A 21,923-nucleotide genomic window follows, 5' to 3' on the forward strand; every position below is an offset into this window, starting at 1 on the left:
ACAGTTGAGATGATGCTGGTAAACATGCTTGATTTGTGTAAAGAAAGGTGGGCAATAGAAGAATGTGTGTGTTCGAGTTAGGCCTGGGCCCAGGAAGTTGAGGTAGAAACTGTGCGTTAGAATGAACAGTGTTCGGAGGGAGAGGTGAAGACACTGTAGCAGACCTGTGGGGACCTGACCTGGCCCGGCCCAAAACACCACATCCTTCTGTTGGATCGGTATGACCTGTGTAGGTATTCCTTTTTTTAAAAAATGAGGACCCCCCCCAAAATAAAATAGAAATGGTATATATTTTATATTCAAACACATTCAAACATTCAGATACCATAAATCTGGGGGGGGGGTGTAGAAATTTAATTGAATGGTTAGGAAACATCACTTGCACTGGCTGAGGTGATTTTGTCAGCAGTTAATAATACCAGGGTTGGAGCACAGTCGCCTTGCCAGATTCAAATGGGAGTCTCTCAAAGCAGGAGTGCCCAGCTCTCGGGGCAGGGGCATCTTTTTGTTGACATGAGGGAGTGTCACCGAAGAGCTACCAGCATGAAAGTAAAAAAACAAACATTTTCTGTCTTTTTTTTTTTATTGATTCATGTTAGTAAATGTTAGTTTTCAATAAGTGTTACTAAAAGAATTTTACTATTTTTAGCATCCATGATCATTTTTATTTTTAGCATTGTTAAAAGTTAAAGATACTGTTTTATCTCTTAGCATGTTACATACATAGTATTTTGCACAAATTGAAACCTAATATTTTAGTATTAGGCATGTAACAAGGAAGGATACGTAGATCTGTCAAGATTTTCTACTTTTTTATATTTAAAAAAATTAATTGTACCTACTCAAAACACTATTCTGAGAATATAGGTCAGAAGTGGAGTCTTATGCCAACTATGGTGTAGTGAACACAGAACTGACCATTTTTAGGGGATTCAGTCTGGGGGCACAATGTATTACGAACTTACTGTTAAAGAAACTTGGTTGACGAGTTGAATTTTGATTGGAAAAAGGTTGATAGCAGTTTAGGAGCCAAGCAGTGTTTCATAGCAATAAATTCAGAGTATAGCATTACTAAATTATTAGAATCATGATGAAAGACCTAGAGGTCACACATCTCCAAGCAGCACAATACCCAGAAAAATAGTTAGAAACTCCTTTCTTAGAAAATTTCAAAATAGGAAAGCCTGTGGTCCTCTCAGCAATATACTGTGTGGGGCTGTAAAGTTTGTGTGTATGAATAAAAGCATTATGTTAGGAATAACATAGAACTTTATAGTTGACATAGAGCTTTTCATATTGTATTTACCTTACTTAAACCTCATAACAATTTTATGAAGTAGGTGATACTATTCCCATTTTCCTGATTTATAAACAAATATAAACAAATTTTAAAAACCTTGAAGCTGAGAGTGATGACACAGTACGTAAGTGGAGTTAGGTTTTTTGATTTGGGGGACAGAAGTTCTTCCCAGAGCTTGCTGCTGCCTTTCTTCATGGGATTTGATTATTGTTTTTGTTTGGTTGGTTGGTAGAGTTTTTATTTGTTTATGCTTTGGGTTTTTGTTATTAGAAGGTGAGAGGCCATTAGATGTCCCAGAGGTTTGACATGTAGAGTTTTAAAATAACAAACGTTGGTATTTTGTCCCAGGCAGTTGTCTTTTCTGATGGTAGTGTTTAGGGCCGTTGGGTGGTAAACAGGCATTGTCCCCCAATGAAGTGTGTCTATTACTGTTTTGTGCATCTGCTTATACTTACCATACAACAGCTGATTTATTTATAACTTATTAGAGTTGGTCAGAATTTGATAAATAATTTTTTTTACAGATTTAGCAAATCATGCCTTCTTTGTGATATATGAACTACCCCCAAATGGTCTTCACATGATGGCTTCAGGAGTTGTTTAAGCCCCCAAAATATTTTAAAAAAGGGTTCAACATGTTCTTGCTTTGTTTTTAGAAGCTATAAATATGTGTATATAATTTGTTCCTTTAGGGAGAGACCAGTCTTGTAAAACTGCTATCCAGTAAGAGACCTTTATGAAAAATTATATCAAATGAATCTTCTAATCCTCCATCAAGATTTTGTATAACAGGTCACTACCTTTTTTAACCCTTCTTTTAAATGTTTTATTTTGAAATAAAATGAGTAATTGGCATTTAGAGTTCTTGCCAAATTAAATCTGTATCTTTGCGTGTCTCTAATAAGTAGACAACAATCTGATGAAGGAAGTAAAAGCTGTCAGGTCCTTGTTAATTTGAGTTGCAGGCTTTTTATCCTGCCAGGCACTCTTTGACGTTTAGAGCCTCCAGGTTAAACCTTGGTTTTTCTTTTTCTTTTCCTGATCATTTTGTTTCATCAGCATAAAATTTTCTGATGCTTTATCTAGCAACCCTCAATTAATTTTTTGTTATTTAAAAATAAGTGCCTGTTTTCTATGGAAATTTTTGAAATATTGATACCCTGGAAAGAAGACAGTAAAAAACCCTTAGTGTTATCCCTCAGAGATAACCAGCGGCAAGTTATTTAAGTGCCACCTGACCCAAACTCAAGACAGCTCGTGGATTATTATTTTCATAAATCTTTATCAGTTTGAGAGACAAAACTTACCTTCATAAAATTTACATTTCTATGGCTATGTTTTTCATTCATGTTTGTTGGTGGTCTTTATTTCTTTAGTGAATTGCTTTTTCATAGTTTTAAAACTTGTGAGCACTCTAACTGTAAATTATGTTAACTCTTGGTTGTTTATATTCTCAGTTCTCCATGCTTTTAACCTGCTGTTTGTTCCCATAGTTGATATGAGTTGAGTTGAGCTATGATGTTAATGTTACAACCAGTAAAATAAAATATGGCCTTTCTGGTGTTGAAAATACCCCTTTTACTTAAAGATGATTCTTAATTTGACAAATACTGAAGCAAATAATTTTTGGACACATTTACTGCAAAATTAAAACTAATTCAAGTACTGTTTTCAGGAAGAACTCTAGTGCATAAGACAAGAATTTTAGTAGAAAGATGATTTTAGTATTTAAAATTATAGTGACTATAGTTTTAACATGTGAGTTTGTAAGTAACTTAATCTTACATGACAACAAAAACCTTGGTCTAAATTAGTAACTTAATGAGTCTCATGTTTATTTTATTATACTTCCAAAGATTTTTCTAAGGTAATAAGTAGCTGAAAAACCCATGTTTGCTCATCAGAATATGTCTTCTTTGCCAATTATATCCCCTAAACATACTGTCTTCATGAAATTTTTTGGTTGATAATATCATTGTACAATAATCCTTTCCTAGACTCCACAAATGTGAGTTTGAAGGAATTTTACACTTTAGAAATTTTTTTCTTCTTAGGGTAGATTATTTTGATACTATAAATCAGTATATAAGCCTTAGGGGAAAGATTTCCAGTAGTGATGTTTTAAGCCTAGTGAGGTTAATTAAACAAATACAATAAAAATTAATACTGATCAGTCAAGATGGAGGTATAGGTAGACACGCCTCACCTCCTTGTGCAACCACAAAAAAGGAATTACAACTAAATCTCAAAACAAATAACACCCCAACTGTCAGAAAATCGAACTGTATGGAAGTCCACAGTGAAGGATTTAAAGAAGCCACATTCATCCAGATAGGAGAGGTGGAGGTGAGGGGACACGGTGTGGTGCCGAAAGGCAGCAGTGGTGGAACGGGAACAGGCGGTCTCACATTCTTGTGTGCTGGATAAAAATCAGGGGGGACATTTTGAAAGCGAGTGATCCCAGCCCCAGACCAGACTACACAGCCAAGGGTTCCAGCACTGGGAAAATAAATTCTCATGACTTCTGGCTGTAAAAACCAGTGGGGATTGGGGTGATGGAAGAAACTGCCAGATTTTCAGGAAACTTCACTTAAAAGGCCCTTGCAAGGTCTTAAAACATATGCAAATCCACTGACTCTAAGATTCAACACTAGGGCAACAGCTGGAAGGGCACCATTCCCATATGGGGACTGGGCAAAGTGACTGGAAACAGGGCGAGTGCTGGGCAAAACGCCCCAGAAACCAGGCAGCGGCACAGTCCCCTTTCCGAGCCACCCCCTCTGCCCCACAAAGAGCCACAAAGCAGGTGAAGCAGGTTGCTTCCCGTGGCGATTACCTAAGACTCCACCCCACACAATTTACAGGTACCTTTATAGGGAGTCGAAGCAGCTCCACCTAGTATCCAGAAACAAACACAGGAAGGCTGCCAAATTGAGGAGAGAAAGAAATATGACCCAAATGAAAGAACAGAACAAATCCCTAGAAAAAGAGCTAAACAAAACAGAAGGAGCCAGCCTGTCAGATGTGGAGTTCAAAACACTGATGATCAAGATGCTCAAAGAACTTACTGAGTACAGCAACAACATAAAGGAAGAAATTAGGGTTACACTAAGTGAAATAAAGAAAAATCTGCCCTGTTTGGTGTGGCTCAGTGGATTGAGTGCCAGCCTGCCAACCAAAGGGCCACCGGTTCAATTCCCAGTCTAGGACACATGCCTGGGTTTTGGGCCAGGTTCCCAGTGGGGGGCCCATGAGAGGCAAGCATACATTGATGTTCCCCTCTTTTTCCCCCCTTTCCCCTCTCTAAAAAATAAGTCTAAAAAAAAAAAGGAGAAGAAAAACATTAAAAAAGAGAGAAGAAAAATCTACAGGGAACCAACAGTGAAGGGAAGGAAGCCAGGATTCAAATCAACGATTTGGAACATAAAGAAGAAGTAAACATTCAACCAGAATGGCAAGAAGAAACAAGAATTTTTTAAAAATGAGCATAGTATAAGAAGGTTCTGGGACATCTCCAGATGTGCCAACATCCAAATCATAGGGTTACCAGAAGGAGAAGAGGAAGAACAAGAAATTGAAAACTCACTTGATAAAGTAATGAAAGAAAATTTCCCTAATTTTGCAAAGGAAATTGACATACAAGTCCAGGAAACACAGAGTGTCCCAAACAATTTGGACTCAAAGAGGATCACACCAAGACATCATAATTAAAATGTCAAAGATAAAAAAAGAATTTTAGAAGCAGCAAGAGAAAAGCAGAGAGTTACCTACAAAGGAGTACCCAAAGACTATTTGCTGGTTTCTCAAAAGAAACCTTACAGGCAAGAAGGGACTGGCAAGTATTCAAAGTGATGAAAAACAAGGACCTACATCCAAGATTACTCTGTCCAGCAAAGCTATCATTTATTATGCAGGAGCAGTTAAAGTGCTTCCCAGACAAGGTAAAGCTAAAGGAGTTCATCATCACCAACCCCTTATTATATGAAATGTTAAAGGGACTTAAATATTTGAGAAAAAAAAGATGACCAAAACTATGAATATTAAACAGGAAACAAATTCATAGCTATCAACAACTGAATCTAAAAAAAAAAGAAGAAAAGAAACTAAGCACACAGGACTTCGGCTAAGATGTAGGTGTAGGTAGATACACTTTGCCTCCTTGCACAACCAAAAGAAAGATGACAACAAATTCAAAAACAAAAACCCCCCAGAACTGCCAGAAAATCAAACTGCATGGAAGTCTGACAACCAAGGAGTTAAAGAAGAAACATTCATTCAGACTGGTAGGAGGGGCAAAGACAGGCAGCCAGGGTAGAGAGGACTTGAGGCAAGGCAGCAGCTGGCAGTCCCACATTTGTGTGTGGATAAACCGGGAGGAACAACTGGGGAGCGAGACAGATCTTGAAACCTAGGGTCCCAATGCAGGGAAAGAAAGCCTCAAAATCTCTGGCTGTAAAAACCTGTGGGGGTTGCAGCGGTGGGAGGTACACCCAGCCTCACTAGAGAGTACGTCGGAGAGACCCATAGGGTCTTAGAATGTACATAAGCCCACCCACCCGGGAACAAGCACCAGAAGGGCCCAATTTGCTTGTGGTTTGAGGGGAAGTGACTGAAAGAGGGGTGAGGGCCAGGCAAGTGTCATTGTTCCCTCTCGGACCCCTCTCCCACAAACACGGCCACAATGAAGCAATGTGGGTTGCCCCACCCTGGTGAATACCTAAGGTTCTGCCCTTTACAACATAACAGGCACCCTGAGACAAAAAAATATGGCCCAAATGAAAGAACAGATCAAAGCTCCAAAAATAGAACTAAGGAATGAAGAGATAGGCAACCAATCAGACGCACAGTTCAAAACTCTGGTAATCAGGATGCTCACAGAAATGGTTCAGTATGGTCACAACATAGAGGAAAACGTGAAGGCTATGCAAAGTGAAATAAAGAAAAGTAGGTAGGGATCCAACAGTGAGGGGAAGGAAACCAGGACTCAAATCAACAACTTGGAGCAGAAAAGAAATAAACATTCAACCAAAACAAAATGAAGAAATAAGAATTAAAAAAAAAATGAGGAGAGGCTTAGGAACCTCTGGGACAACTTCAAACGTTTCAACATCCAAATGATAGGGATGCCAGAAGGAGAAGAGGAAGAGCAAGAAATGGAAAACTTATTTGAAAAACTAATGAAGGAGAACTTCCCCAATCTGGCAAAGGAAATAGACTTCCAGGAAGTCCAGGAAGCTCAGAGTCCCCAAGAAGTTGGACCCAAGGAGGAACACACCAAGGCACATCAGAATTACATTAGCCAAGATGAAAGAGAAGGAGAGAATCTTAGAAGCAGCAAGAGAAAAGGGCACTGTTACCTACAAAGGAGTTCCCATCAGACTATGTGCTGATTCCTCAAAAGAAACCTTGCGGGTAAGAAGCGCTGGCAGGAAATATTCAAAGTCATGCAAGGCAAGGATCTACATCCAAGATTACTCTATCCAGCAAAGCTTTCATTTAGAATGGAAGGGCAGATAGAGTGCTTCCCAAATAAGGTCAAGTTAAAGTTTGAGTTCACTATCACCAAGCCCTTATTATATAAAATGTTAAAGGGACTTACCTAAGAAAAAGAAGATGATCAAAACTATCAGTGGTAAAATGACAACAAACTCACAACTACAAACAACTGAACCTACAAAAACAAAAACAAAAGTAAACTAAGCAAACAACTAGAACAGGAACAGAATCACAGAAATGAAGATCACATGGAGGGTTATCAATGGGGAGGGAGAGGGAGGAGAATGGGGGAAAAGGTACAGGGAATGAGAAACATAAATGGTAGGTATAGAATAGACGGGGGCGGGGTTAAGAATAGTATAGGAAATGGAGAAGCCAAAGAACTTATATGTACGCCCCATAGACATGAACTAAGGGGGGGAATGCTGGTGGGAGTGGGGTGCAGGGCAGAGGGGAGTAAGGAGGAAAAAAATGGGAGAACTATAATAGCATTATCAATAAAATATACTTTAAAAAAAGAAACTAAGCACACCACCAGAATAAGAACAGAGTCATAGAAATGGAGATCATTTGGAGGGTTCATCAGGGTTGGGGGGGGGGAATAGAGGAAAAGGTACAGGGATCAAAACACATAACCAGTAGGTACAAAATAGATAGGGGATGTTAAGAATAGTATAGGAAATGCAGAAGCTAAAGGATTCATACGCACAATCCATGACCATTAACTAAGGGGGTCATTGCTGGAGGGGAGGAGATAACAGGTAGAGGGGGACAAAAGGGGAAAAATTGGGACAATTATTATGATACAATCTATAAAATACACTTTAAAAAAGAAAACTAATATTGACAAATATATTCTGCAGTTAATGATTTTATTACAACTGTCAAATTAGGTTTTAAAGGAGTGTTAAGAAAACTTGGATTGACTATAGACTTTGTCCATAGATAAATAATTTTTAGAAAGTGTAGAGTATGAATCTCATTGAATTGGTTTAAGGAATAGTGATTCTTTTAGCTTTCTGATTGTTCCCTTCCTTGGTTTAAGAATGCTGAAAAGTTGTTCTTACAAGTTTTATAGGTATGAAGATGGAACGTTTAAATTTATTCACACATAAGCAAACTTTGCTTTGTGAGTTTGAAGGAATTTTACACTTTCAAAATTTATTGTTTTTTAGGTTAAGTGTATTTTGATATAAGAAAAAAGAAAACATTAAAAGAGAAATAAACCATTGAGTTAATTTAAATTGCAGTAGTGATGAGCAGAGCAGGATAGTTCACATTCACAAATGTAAACTTTTGACATTATTTCCATGCACAGTTATACACATAGCCAAAGAGATGCACTGGCAGCCTTGAAAAGGAGGTGGTGTTCATTGTAAAGCTGGAGACATCTGTTCCATTGCTAGACCACCTCATCTCTTGTGTACAATAGATTTACTTGTAAGCCCTCTCATAACTTTGTGGAGAACACAGTTACATTGCCGTGTTTTAAGTATTGATTTGTTACATGTAAACCTTTTACTTAAACCAGAGTTTTCCCATTTTTAGTTTTTAAAATATTTTAAATAAGAGTTAAGAGTTCATCCAATAAAGTGCTTTGGCCTTCTGTAACCTCTGAGAGACCCTGAAGTTTCCAGCTCACTCTGTGTGATGCTTAAAACTGTATGACCCTGTTGTTATGTTTCTTTCTAAGGACAGTGTGTCCTGGGTGGTTGTAGCCTCCCCTCTAGATTTCCAGCTCGTCCAGGGCAGAAGTGGACTTGTTCAGTGCTGTATCCTCAGAGTGTAGTGCACATTGTGGTATGAGCTCATGGTAGGTGCATAGCTGTTTTCATGACCAGATTAAACACATTTGTTTTTCATTGCTTATTGGAAGTGTTCAGGAGAAGAATGCTCAAAGAACGAAGTTTTGGTACCAATTCAGTACAATAATTCACTTTGGAAAGCAATCTGTTTGGGAAACTTCTTGCCCTGTGCTAGAGAATCATTTTTTTTAACTACTATAATTTATTGTATTTAACATGAATATTTCCTATATACCTAACATAATGATCCAAAACACTGATTGATCTCTACAGCTGCAGTGAGAAGAGGAGTTTGTTATTTTAAACGGAGGCTGGAGAAACTGGAGAATTAGCAGACATAAGAGAAAGTGGAGAAGGTAGAGGATGGAGTTGCAGACTCTACAGGAAGCTCTTAAAGTGGAAATTCAGGTTCACCAGGTATGTTGCATTATTGGCTTTTCCCACATCATGTTATTAAGTAATGGCTGAGATTAGGAAACAGGCCCTTCTCTGATTTTTAGTACAGTTGTTAATCATCTTTCAGACAGATGTCACGTCATTTGCCTTTTATCACTACTTAATGAACTCATTGATAATATTTCTGGGAGCTTTAATAAAATATTCCTGGTTTCCTTTTCACAGAAATGAACTGAAAATAATTTTTGTTATACTAAAGGTGTTAAAAAAAGCTTTTTTTCGGTTCATCTGAGGGAGTTTATTCATGTGATTTATGACTTGCATATTTCCAATGAGACACGTTTGATTTGACTACTATGTAAACCGAAGTTTTTATGCATTCAGTTATATGCCTTGATTCCAGTTGTTAATAAAGAAAATGTGATTGCCTTCACAGATGTTACATTTCAAATTTCATAATTCTTACATTTTGACTCAGGTACTTAGGCTAAACAAACCTTTACAGAAATAAAAATATATTTATGATTTTACTTATATGATATAATTATTTTTATAAAATACATTGTACATTAAATATAATTTGAATGTTAAATGTTTTCCTTAACATAACCGTAACCAATAGAAAAAGCAATCCTTAAGTAACTAAATCATTAACATTTTTTGTATAAACAGAATATCACTGTTTTATATCTCTTTTCAATACATTAACTGGCTGTGGTTCTAGATTTAAGACACACACATAGACATACATTATGTTTGGTTAATAAAAAGTGATGCATGATGAAAATGGACTACTTTTGAATGTTCAGGGTGTTGGAATAGGAGAAAAATATTAAAAAAAAAATGTTTGTTCTTAAGTATAGTTTCCTTAGTTTTATCTGAATAGTCCTTAGACTATTTGCGAGTTGCTCAGAATTAATGGATGAGACCTTACAGGAAAGCTTCAAAGCTTTGTGTGTTCACACACACACACACACACACACACATTTTCTACATTAAGACTTTGCTGCTGCTTTGGATCTTGTTAAACTCTTGCTCAACGTGTACAGGCGGGCTCTCTGTGTGAAGTGTGTTTTGTTTTTATGGTAACTTTAAGAAATTTAGTATGTAATAAGTTTTATATATGTAAATTTAGTATATAAAAAATAAGCACATTTTATTTTATTTGTTCCTACTTCTGTTACAAATTGGGGAGAATAAAAATCTGTTGACAAAAACAAGCTTGTCTTTTTCCCGGACAGAAGTATTTTAGCATAGAGGGTGTTGAATACCCAATATGGCTGAATGGCAAATGATGACAGTTAAGTTCACAATTAGTTCAAAGCCGACATCATCATAGAACAAATTTCTGGAGAACAGTGATCAATCTGAAATTTACATGGATGAGAGATCACTTAATGAAGTTGTATGTGGTTGTTGGAGATAATCCTCCTCAAGAAATTCTGAGAGAACTGGGATGGAGGCGTAGGTGGACACACTGCACCTCCTCGCACAACCAGAACTGACAGAAAATCGAACGGCAAGGGGGTCCAACACCAAGGAAATAAAAAGTAAATGTTCATTCAGACCAGTAGGAGGGGCGGAGACGGGCAGCTGAGGCAGAGAGGACTCGCGTGGCCGTGGTGGGACTGAGACTGGCGGAGTGTGGGACGAACGGGGCAGGCAGTCGGACCACTGGCAGACCCTGCGGCCCCACATACACGCACAGATAAACCCAGAGGGCCGGACTCAGAGTGGCAGAGAACCGGGGCGGGCAGAGCGGTGGGTAGCACCCCGAGGCCCCACACTCAGGCACAGATAAACTGGGACAAACGGCCAGGAGTGAAGCAGACCGCACAATCCAGGGCTCCAGCGCGGGGAAATAAAGCCTCAGACCTCTGACTGAAAACGCCCGTGGGGGTTGGGGCAGCAGCAGGAGAGGCTCCCAGCCTCACAGGAGAGGTCGTTGGAGAGACCCACAGGGGCCTAGAGTGTGCACAAGCCCACCCACTCGGGAACCAGCACCAGCGGGGCCCAGTTTGATTGTGGGTATCGGAGTGAAAGATTAAAATCCAGAGGAGAGTGAGGCAGGCGCCATTGCTCCCTCTGGGCCCCTCCCCCACGTACAGCGTCACAGCGCAGAGACCAGCGTTACCCCACCCCGGGGAATACCTAAGGCTCTGCCCCTTTAAGTAACAGACTCGCCAAGACAAAAAAAAAAAAAAAAAAAAAAAGGCCCAAATGACAGAACACTTCAAAGCTCCAGAAAAAATACAACTAAGCGAGGAAGAGATAGCCAACCTATTGGATGCACAGTTCAAAACACTGGTTATTAAGGCGCTCACAAAATTGGTTGAATTTGTTCGAAAACTATATGAAAAAACGAAGGCTATGCCAAGAGAAACAAAGGAAAATGTATAGGGAACCAATAGTGATATGAAGGAAACTGGGACTCAAATCAATGGTGTGGACCAGAAGGAAGAAAGAAACATCCAACCAGAAAAGAATGAAGAAACAAGAATTCAGAAAAATGAGGAGAGGCTTAGGAACCTCCAGGACATCTTGAAACGTTCCAACATCCGAATTATAGGGGTGCCAGAAGGAGAAGAGGAAGAACCAAAAATTGAAAACTTATTTGAACAAATAATGAAGGAGAACTTTCCCAGTCTGGCAAAGGAAATAGACTTCCAGGAAGTCCAGGAAGCTCAGAGAGTCCCAAAGAAGCTGGACCCAAGGAGAAACACACCAAGGCACATCAGAATTACATTAATCAAGATGAAAGAGAAGGAGAGAATCTTAGAAGCAGCAAGAGAAAAGGACACAGTTACCTACAAAGGAGTTCCCATAAGACTGTCAGCTGACTTCTCAAAAGAGACCTTACAGGCAAGAAGGGACTGGCAAGAAGTATTCCAAGTCATGAAAGGCAAGGGCCTACATCCAAGATTACTGTATCCAGCAAAGCTATCATTTAGAATGGAAGGGCAGATAAAGTGCTTCTCAGATAAGGTCAAGTTAAAGGAGTTCATCATCACCAAGCCATTGTTGTATGAAATGTTAAAGGGACTTACCTACGAAAAAGAAGATCAAAAATAGGAACAGTAAAAATGACAGCAAACTCACAGTTATTAACAAACACACCTAAAACAAAAACAAAAGCAAACCAAGCAAACAACTAGAACAGGAACAGAATCACAGAAATGGAGATCACATGGAGGGTTATCAGCAGGGGAGCGGGAGTGGGAGAGAGGGGGGAAAGGTACAGAGACTAGCATAAATGATAGGTGGAAAATAGACAAGGGGAGGGCAAGAATAGTGTAGGAAATGTAGAAGCCAAAGAACTTATAAGTATGACCCATGGACATGAACTATTGGGGGGGAATGTGGGAGGGAGGGGGTGGGCAGGATGGAGTTGAGTGAAGGGGCAGAAATGGGACAACTGTAATAGCATAATCAATAAATATATCCCCCCCCCAAAAAAAGAAAGAAATTTTGAGATGGAAGAGTTGACATTTTGCTTTTGGTTTACCCTCACAAAATATGAACAAATCCCAATAAGATTTTCTTGGAAGACTCATGACCTAAATTGAACTAAATTACTAAAAATTAATTACAGTGTTAAAATAGTTTGTTTCATATTTTAAAATAAGCATATCAGTTTTATGAAAAGTATAATTATGAAAAAATTTAATGCCTATTGTTTTAAAATCTAATTTACATTTAAAATTGCATTTGTTGACTCAAAAGGGATATAATATTTTTCATAAAGTTATCCCAGCCACTGTCTTAATATTCACATTAACTGTCTATTTTCTTATATATTTATTTTTAGCATAAAGTAAATAGCATTTATATTTATCATTTATTGTATGACATTTTGTTTTTGCAGTAATAGACATTTATGTTTATTGATAGTATTTTAACTTGTAGATATACTAAGATATTTTTATGCCAGTTACATTTACAATACTTTTCTATTAAAAAAAATTAAGTATTAACAGTAAATCCAAGAGACATGCCTAGTTATACGTGATAACTTACTGATCACCTATTATGACAACTTCAGGGACATAAGGAATGACACCAGAGTAGGCTCTAGCTATTAGGCTGGGGCAAAAGCCACCCCTTCGTGCATTTCCAGTTATGGAATAAAGGTAGGGCTGAAATTGAGCTTACTGGATAAAAAGTGTGTTATGAAACTACCTGGTATTGCTGTCATAGAAGTATAGTTTTGTTCTTTATAGATAGGAAAATGGTTTAAAAACTAGCAATGTGCACATAATTGATGTTGAGTAAATGTTTTTATAATAATGGCTGTGATGGGCATCTCATCTTTTTTTGAGAAATTGCCTTTTTGATGACTCTTATGCAGATTTGATGAAAGCCATATTTAAACTTTCAGAGTATTTATTCAGAACCCAATAGTATAAAGCAGAGGTTAGCAAATATTTCCTTTAAAGGGACAGATAATAAATTAAAATAGTTTATAAGTAATTTATAATCTCTGTCACAACTACTGTGCTCTGCAAAGCAGCCATAGACAATATAGAAATCAATGGGTGTGGCTGTGTCCCAATAAAACTTTATTTACACAACAGGTAGATGGCCCGATTTGCCTGTGGGTTGTAGTTTGCTCTATTCTTGCAAAAAAAAGTAAGTTTGATAACACAATGTCAGCTTAAGATCATTAAGATTTGGATGGTCTAGTTAGGTTGTCCAGTTTGTTCAGTCCTGCCTCTGATGATGTAAAATGCAGCTTGACTGCTTACAGATAGAATTGTTTATTTAATTTCCTCAGAGGTGGAGTTTTAGTGTAGTTATGAGTAGTTTTAAATTCCAGTGTCATGGAAGAAAATCTTCAGCTTCAAAAAGGCAACTTTAATATAGTAGGCAACTCTCTGGTAACCAAATCAAAAAGGAAGCCAAAGGTTTTCTCTTTGAAGAGTGTGGTTAGCCTTTAGGCTGCATTAGTAAAAATGTTCATGTATAAAACCTTACTGTTCAGTTTCACTGAGCTCTTGGAATGTGTGTTATTACCATTTTGTAATTAATACCAGGATGTACAAGAGTTACTACTGTCACATGTGAAGTAGAGTATATAGCAACCTCAGTTAGAATGTAGCTCAGCACCTGAAATAAGGCTTTTGGTAGACTAGAATAATGTTAGAAGTCCTTTACCAAAGATTATACAGTAAAAGCTGACTTTTTATATTGGGTTGGCCAAAACGTCTATTTGGTTTTTTCCTGTAAAATTAAAGACACATTTTTCATTTTCAACAATAACTTTATTGATTTGGATATTTTGAGTATGTCGGCTCTCTCCTGCTATTGGCTTCTAGTGGGTAGAGGCCAGGGGTGCTGCTAAACATCTTTCAATGCATAAGACAGCCCCACAGCAAAGAATTATTTGGCCAAAGTGTCAATAGAACCAAGAAACTTTGCAAACCACTTTTGACACATTCAATTGGTCACAACACCTTCTCCATACACTGCACCATTCTTTTTTAGCATTTCATTTGCGTTTTTACCTTTCTTGACATAGTAAAGCATAACAGACTGAAAATGTTGCATATTTTCTTCCATCTTCAGTATTAAAATGGCTGCACAAAAATTCACCAGTTTTCGTAAGTTTTTTCTAAATGCACACTGATATGACACCTGTCACAACACAATCTACCAAATTTTTTTTGAATGAAGTTAAAGACAACTAAGCACTACTAGAGCCATGGTACAGGAAAAACTAAATGAACTTTTTGGCCAACCCGATATTTAAGAAGGCAGATAGGTATATAATACATTTGAGAAAGTTTTTATTTTATGACTAAAAAATTTAAAAGTGCCTTGTCACCCAAAGAGAGAGACAGATTTTCAGTTATATGAAAAGTTCACTTCCTTCATCCTTCAGATTCTTGGGCAGTGATGCTTTTAGAAGTTGGGTTAAGATCAGACAATATCCATTTTTTCTTTGTTTTTTCATTTTGTTTGGACTTCTGTTTTCCTTAGTAAAGGTCTTTCTTAGTAAGTATTCTGGTAGCACTCTCCTTCCCAGAGGAACCCAGGTAGGTAGAGTTTTGTGTTATTGTTCCTTCACTTCATTACTCTCAAATACTGAGCATCGCTGTTCCACCAAGGACATCCCTGCCTCCCCTCACAGAGAAGACAGTGTCAAAGTTACATCTGACACTAGGCTCCTTCTACACTTCGCTGTTGTGTATGGGAGCAGCAGCTTTCTAGGCCTCATTTGGGACTCTAGGCAATTACAACATTTCAAAGGGATGCTTTGCTTTTGGAGCATCCAGCTTGTTTAAATTGCCTTTTAAACCCCACCCTGATCCCCATCCCATCTCCAGATTTGTTAAAAGCAGGAGCATTTTGCCCTGGCAGGTGTGAGTCAATTGGTTAGAGCCTTGTCCTGTAGACCAAATGTCTACATGTGGGTTCGATTCCTAGGCAGGACTCATACTCAGGTTGCAGGTTCAATCCATGGTCAGGGCACCTATGAGAAGGCCACCAATGTTCTCTCTCACATTGACCTGTCTCACATCAATGTTTCTCTCTCTCATTCTCTTTCCCTTCCCCACCCCCCATCCTCCCTCTCTAAAAGCATTGAAGAAAAAAATGTCCTCAGGTGAGGATTAAAAAAAAGCAGGAGCACTTCATTTCAGATGTAGAGTGGTAGTTTGATTGTTTTCTTACATCAAGAGGAGTGTCTCATTGACCTTTTAAATAGATGACAGAAGCTTTTGGTTCTGATCGTGCTGTTGCTCATTTTTTGAGTGTGGGCTTAAAAACTCTTTTGGGGGGCCAAACTGGATTAGCCATAGTGAGTTAATGTGTAAGACTGATGACTCTTTTTCTCTCTTTATTACCAGAAACTGGTTGCTCAAATGAAGCAGGATCCACAGGTAAAATACTACCTTTATTCATTTAATTTTTAAATTAAAAAAATTTAAAATAAAGCGACCATAAAAATACTAAAATATATACCAATATTTAGGTATTAAAAACTGTCATATCTAACAGCAATTATATTAGCATATTGGTCTTCATGTTATAAGGGTTTAGAAAAATCCAGTCATTCGGTTATAATATATCGGTAGCTATCACTTCATCTTTGTTACTGTTGTTTGCTTTTGTGTTAATTGCTTTGAGTATTTTGGGGGGAAAATTGAGAATTAATATTCTTCATAGAACTTAAATTTCATTTTCATAAGCCCACTTACTCAAAATCAGTTTATAAGGCTTTCTGTAGTCTCAAAATTATTGAATATGGCCCAGAACCATTCTTATTTTCTCTTAGTTTATAGTAGAGATAGTGTACAGAACTTTTAAATACTTAACTGCACTACATTCAGGGTAAGAATATTAGAATGAGTTTTAAAAAGCATTTAAAATTTTATTATTTTTCAAAGAGCCTTTAACCTAGCAAATGCTACATTTTCTTTAAATTCTCATAGGAGTTTTTGACGTAGACTTTTTATTCTCTATCCCTGAAGGGAACTCTTCCTAAAAGGTTACTTCGTCTTCGGTGATTGTATTTATTGTTCAGGCAGTGTCTCTCTTGCAGCCATTAGACAAATGGGCAGGAAGTACGGAGAGTACTTGCCAGGCTCTTAGGACTTCTCCCTTGCATTTGTTGACTCATAATCTGCTCACAGAACAACTAGACCCACTGATGGGTGCTCAGGTGTATGTGTAGACATCTTTAGCTCGTAAACATACCATACGTGCCTCAGTGTAAATTTAAGTCAAATAAATTCTTGGATTCAGGAATAGTACTGAGGCAGATTGATATTTGGAAGTAGGAATAATAGTCATTTCAAAAAAATTTAGTACCCAGTGACCTACCTGTAGTGTTTTAACACAATCCATTGGTAGCTCACATTTAATTTCTGTGTGACACGTGAACTTCTTTGAGAAGCTTCTCCATTTTTATTTATTTTTAAAATATTATTTAAATTAGATTTAGGGAACCAAGATGCAGTAGACCTTAGATTAATAAATTCTTTTATACTTAATATGGTAACCTATGTTATTGGCAATGGAAATATTATTAGAAAACTTTAGCATTTTCTATTGTAGCTGGTGGTCATGTAACGGTAATCTTAATGTGAAAAATCTGAGGGGGTAGTAAATTGTTGGACAGTCCTGTGGATGCTCTATGTCTGTATCTACATATCTACCTACCTGTGTCTGTAGACACACACATTTATGAAAAGAAGACCACATGGAGTAAACATGAGAGGGAGGATGTGTGCCTTGACCTGGCAGAAGACCAGGCAGAGCCCATTGAAAGAATTGCATGTGAAATGATGAAATAAAAATTGGTCTGTCATTGAGATGGTGTTCAGTCTGCTAGTTGGCTGTCCTGCTACATTAAGCATTAATCTTGCTTTTTTAATCTTGGTTTTTCCCTCAGTTGAGTAAAAGGCAAGCATATTCGGTGTATCTCATCTAAAATAGTATTCTTTTTTAAATCCTAGAATTTGAAAACCGAGAAAATGCCCTGGTAGTCAGTGTGTTAATTTGAATGATGTAGTGTTAAGCCAGTTGCAGCACTGACAGCTTTTCAAATCTGGGCTAAAATAACAAATGCACTCTACTAAATAAGGGAGAGGGCAAGTAGAGAAAAACCTCTTATCTTTATTGATAATGCCGTTAAGCAGGCAGTGTATTCCTGCATACAACTTCCATTTTCCTGCTTTTGTCTGATTAGTGGCGCTTTAGGTTTTCTGTCAACGGATGCTTTCTGTAAAGAATAAGAATATTTTTAGTAGAAAGGAATACTATTTTCCGGATGCTAAAATATAACACTTCTTAGAATTTAAAACAATTGCAAAGGAGCTGCCCCTGTTCTAGTGTTAGCAGCCAACATACAGGATCTGTGCAGTAGGTAGCGATAACACGACTACAGTTTAATGCATGATGAATTTGATTGGCTACATGCTTAAGGTTGCTTCATCATTTGTAATGCAATATGCATAAAACCTTCTTGCTACTATTCTGTTAACAAATGAAATATCTTTCTCACAGATATTTTTTCTTTCCAATCAGAATGCTGATTTAAAGAAACAGCTTCATGAGCTCCAAGCCAAAATCACAGCTTTGAGTGAGAAACAGGTAGGGGAAAGGGGGGGCATATTTTTAACATTGTGTTCTAAAGATATGTCTGCTTGAGACTTCTAGGAGAACTGCTATTTTTCCTCATGTGTGAAAATAAGTGTGGGCAGCCAGACTCAGTTTTAATTTTGTTTGAGCCCTGTTTATCTATTTTTATTTTTGGTTGAAATCATTATCTAGAATATCCCATGGGTACATGTTACTGGCAAATATCTAAGAGCAATGTGGTGAGCTGCTGTTAACTGTGTTAATTAAACTCTGTGCTTTACCCATAGGGGAAAGGGGTAAAGAAAGTTAGTGGGAGTATGAGCTGCTGGATGTGCTTCGTTACCTGTCCTAAAGAATTGAGATGACAACTAACATGGAGAGAATGTTGTAAATATAGATTGCTCTAAATATAGGTCTCCCATTGTGGTTATTGTGATACCTTTATGTTAATCTTTATTAGATAATTGACCTACTATTATGTGAAAAACTTTGGTTGAACCTTGTTAGATTTATTCTGTATAGGGCAAGAGAAGAGCATCTTGCTTTTTTCCAAGGACATCTGTAAAAATTTATTGTAGAATGACCTCCACTTCACCAATTCAGGCAGCTCTTGCCACCAGGTGGAGTGTGACCATTGATAGAGCTATACGTAATTGTCTCTGGTAGTGTGACAAATCATTGCTTTCTTGTTCCTTCCCCACCACCTTTCCTCTGGTTAAACGGAGCGGTTTTCTATCATGGAGGAGGTGAACACGTGAACCAGAATGATTAGCTGATTTGCAATTGATAGTTAATGTTAGTGATATCTCGTTGAAGATTTTTGACTGAGTAGTTCTCAGTAATTGATTTTTATGTTGTTTTTTAAACTTTTATTTAATGAAATAATAGCAGCGAGGATAATTTATTTCTGGAGATATTTTTGTATGTTTGTATTGTGTATTGTATTGTGTTTTTCTCTAAGGGGAGAAATAAATTTTGAGAACTATGTGGAATAGACATGAGTTGTTAATTTTCAGAATACACTTTTTCCAAGCTGAGTAAACAACTGTTTTTTTCTCCCTTTACTGTTCTTAAGCTATTACATTTCCCCATTTTGTGTTCTTCAGAGATGGAAGGTGTTTTAGATTAGGGAATTGCCAAACTAAAATTGGGAGGAGGTGGTGTGGTGGAGGAAATTTTTAAGGAAAAATATAAACAATTCATTAGTATGTGTTTGGCTCTGATAGTCAGTCAGTTCTCTGAAGTCAAAATGATGTGTGTTAGTGAGAGTGTTCGAGCTTTTGAATTCTGTTAGCGATGGGCTTCCTTAGAGTTTCAGAGTTAGTTTGACAAGATGCCAATGAATGAGTCACTTTTGCTGAAAAATTCACGTGTTCCAGCAGAGAAAAAAGGTGAGAGAGAACTGATTAGTAGAATAAGGGGTAAGAGATGCTGTTGCTACATTTGAGGAAAATGGGGCAATTAAAAACAATTTACATTTAAAAAAAATTTTGTGAGCACTGATATAAAGATTTGGTTTATTTCCATAACTTTTTATTCTTTAATTTTTTTTTACTAGGGATCTCGCTTAATTGAAAATTGCAACCATATATGTATCATGTGGCAAACTGTCATCTGGACTAAGTTTGGATTTTAGAAACTAGAAGTTTAAGAAGTGGGTTTAGCATCAGTAATGTAAAGAAAATGAGTCAGAAACTGAAATGCAATCTTGCAATTTTATTTGCTTAACTATTAAAATAACCGTTTTAAAAAAGATTTTATTTATTTATTTTTAGACAGAGGAGAAGGGAGGGAGAAAGAGAGGGAGAGAAACATCAATGTGTAGTTGCCTCTGCACCCTGATGAGGACCTGGCCCCGCAACCCAGGCATTTACACTGAATGGGAATCAAACCAGCGACCCTTTGGTTCACAGGCCCCCACTCAATCCTCTGAGCCATACCAGCCAGGGCTAAAATAACCTCTTTGATAGAACAGAAAATGTATCATTTCTAGGTAGGATAGTACTTGAAGGAAACACAGCTATAAAGTTCAAAAGTTGGTCTTTCCTCACACTTCTAACATGAAACATTGATATTTAGTTTAAAATAGTATAATTTTAGGACAAACTCCTAATGCTGAATACCCAGATATTTTGTTTTTCTTTTCTCACAAGATCCACTTAGCCTCTGAGGAAACTTAATGATTTTCCTTCAGATTTTAATAACTAAAACCTGAGTTACCTTACTTACATGGCTAAAATTTTAACTTGACATAAGTTTTTTGGTTGTGAGAAAGATCTTAAATACAGAATAATTCAAAGAATGTCACATTCCTGAATTAACAGTGATGAACCCTTTGTCATTATTTGTTTCCATTCTTTTTCTAGATGTATTTTTCTGTAATCATATTTTCTATATCCACTTGAAAACTTAATTATACAAGTAATAGATGCATACATTCTATTACTTCATTAAAAAACCAAAATATTGCAGATAGTCATTCTTACAGTAAGCACTTACTAGTTTTTATTTGTTATTGCTACTGCAGTCTTTGATACTTACTCAGTTTCTTTCTCAAGACATTATGAAATCGTATGTTATATTGGAAAGATATGATCTTTAGGGAGCACGCTTCATGGCTAAAACCCAGTGAATTTCATTGAATTCTTGGTTAGAAAGTTCGAGTGCTTTCAAACTGTAACTTGAAGTTTCTGAATAGAAATTTTCCTTGGCAGATTTTGAAGTCAAGTTCTTGATCCACAGGGCCAGGTTGACAGTTTTTAATTCAGGAATCTCAGACTTGATCATCTAACAAAATTATGTCATATAGCCACTAAAAATGATGGTTTCAAAAATGTTTTGATGACATAAGAAAGCACTCATGATAAAATAAGTGAAAAAGCATGTACAACGCTATATGCATTATAGTCCCATTTTTATGTGTGTGTAATAGGTGCATATATGTGTGTAAGTATGTAAATGTGTATAAAGATGGTGGCAGTTTAAAGTGTTATTGGTAGGTGATGAATGTACTGATAGTTTATTTTTTATATTCTTATGTATTCTAAATTCTCCACAATAATATATCTCCTTTATAATCAGAAATAGAGAAGAAACATTAAACAAATTTTAACACCAAACTCTTGTCTGTTCATGATATATGAACCACTCTAATCAGAGAATCCAACTATTTTAAACACTGGTAATACTGAGGTGTGGAAGCAATTACTGATTTCTTTAATTTCGTTTATTCTCATTCTGCACCCTCCCTTCCTTATTGTTCACATGCATGTGTGGTCTTTTGCTCTCAGAGTAGAGATTCTGATACTGGAGCCAAAACCCTTAGTTGCTTTAGTGCTCCGCTTCCATTCTAATTCATTGTAGAAGCAATCTTAACATCCCAAAGTATGTTGCTTGTCCCTGTGGTGATTAAGGCTTAAGACATAGTAGTTGCATTTTTCACTCCCCTGCCTTGAACTGTTTGCCACCCGACCTCCCTTCACCTGGTGCTCTTCTGGCCAGGCATCAGGCAGCAGCTTGAATGTTAACTTCCTCAGAGGACCCATCTCTGCAACCCCTTCCCCCTGTCAAAATCAACTATGTCTGTAATAATCTCCATTGAACCTTTCATTTTTCCTTTATAGCTGTGCCATTTAGGGTTAGGTTCAGCTATGAGTAACTAAAAACTCAAAGTGAAAATGGCTTAAACAAGGTAGAATTTTATCTCTCTTTCCTGTGGAAGCTCCATAGGTAGACTGGCTGGTGATAGTGGCTCCACAGTGGCAGGGAACCCAGGCTCCTCCTGTTCTGTTGCCCTGCCATTCTCAGCACGAAGCTTCCACATCATAGTCCAAAATAGCTGC

General features: G+C 37.3%; 1 protein-coding gene across 25 annotated transcripts in view; it reads left to right on the forward strand.

Moving 5' to 3' along the window:
- PHF21A (PHD finger protein 21A) overlaps window positions 1-21,923 on the forward strand; it is a 174,442-nt gene that overhangs the window by 28,429 nt on the left and 124,090 nt on the right. For 19 of the 25 annotated variants that reach the window (XM_045194234.2, XM_045194233.2, XM_045194237.2 and 16 more), the window contains 3 exons: window positions 8,875-9,018; window positions 15,846-15,878; window positions 18,007-18,093. In XM_045194234.2, the coding sequence (XP_045050169.1) occupies window positions 8,965-9,018; window positions 15,846-15,878; window positions 18,007-18,093 (174 nt within the window). In that variant the 5' untranslated portion in view covers window positions 8,875-8,964. The remainder of the gene's footprint in view (window positions 1-8,874; window positions 9,019-15,845; window positions 15,879-18,006; window positions 18,094-21,923) is intronic. The other 6 variants (XM_045194242.2, XM_045194247.2, XM_024558879.3 and 3 more) reach the window with 1 other exon arrangement.

The sequence above is a fragment of the Desmodus rotundus genome, chromosome 5, assembly GCF_022682495.2.
Source record: "Desmodus rotundus isolate HL8 chromosome 5, HLdesRot8A.1, whole genome shotgun sequence".
Lineage (NCBI taxonomy): Eukaryota > Metazoa > Chordata > Mammalia > Chiroptera > Phyllostomidae > Desmodus > Desmodus rotundus.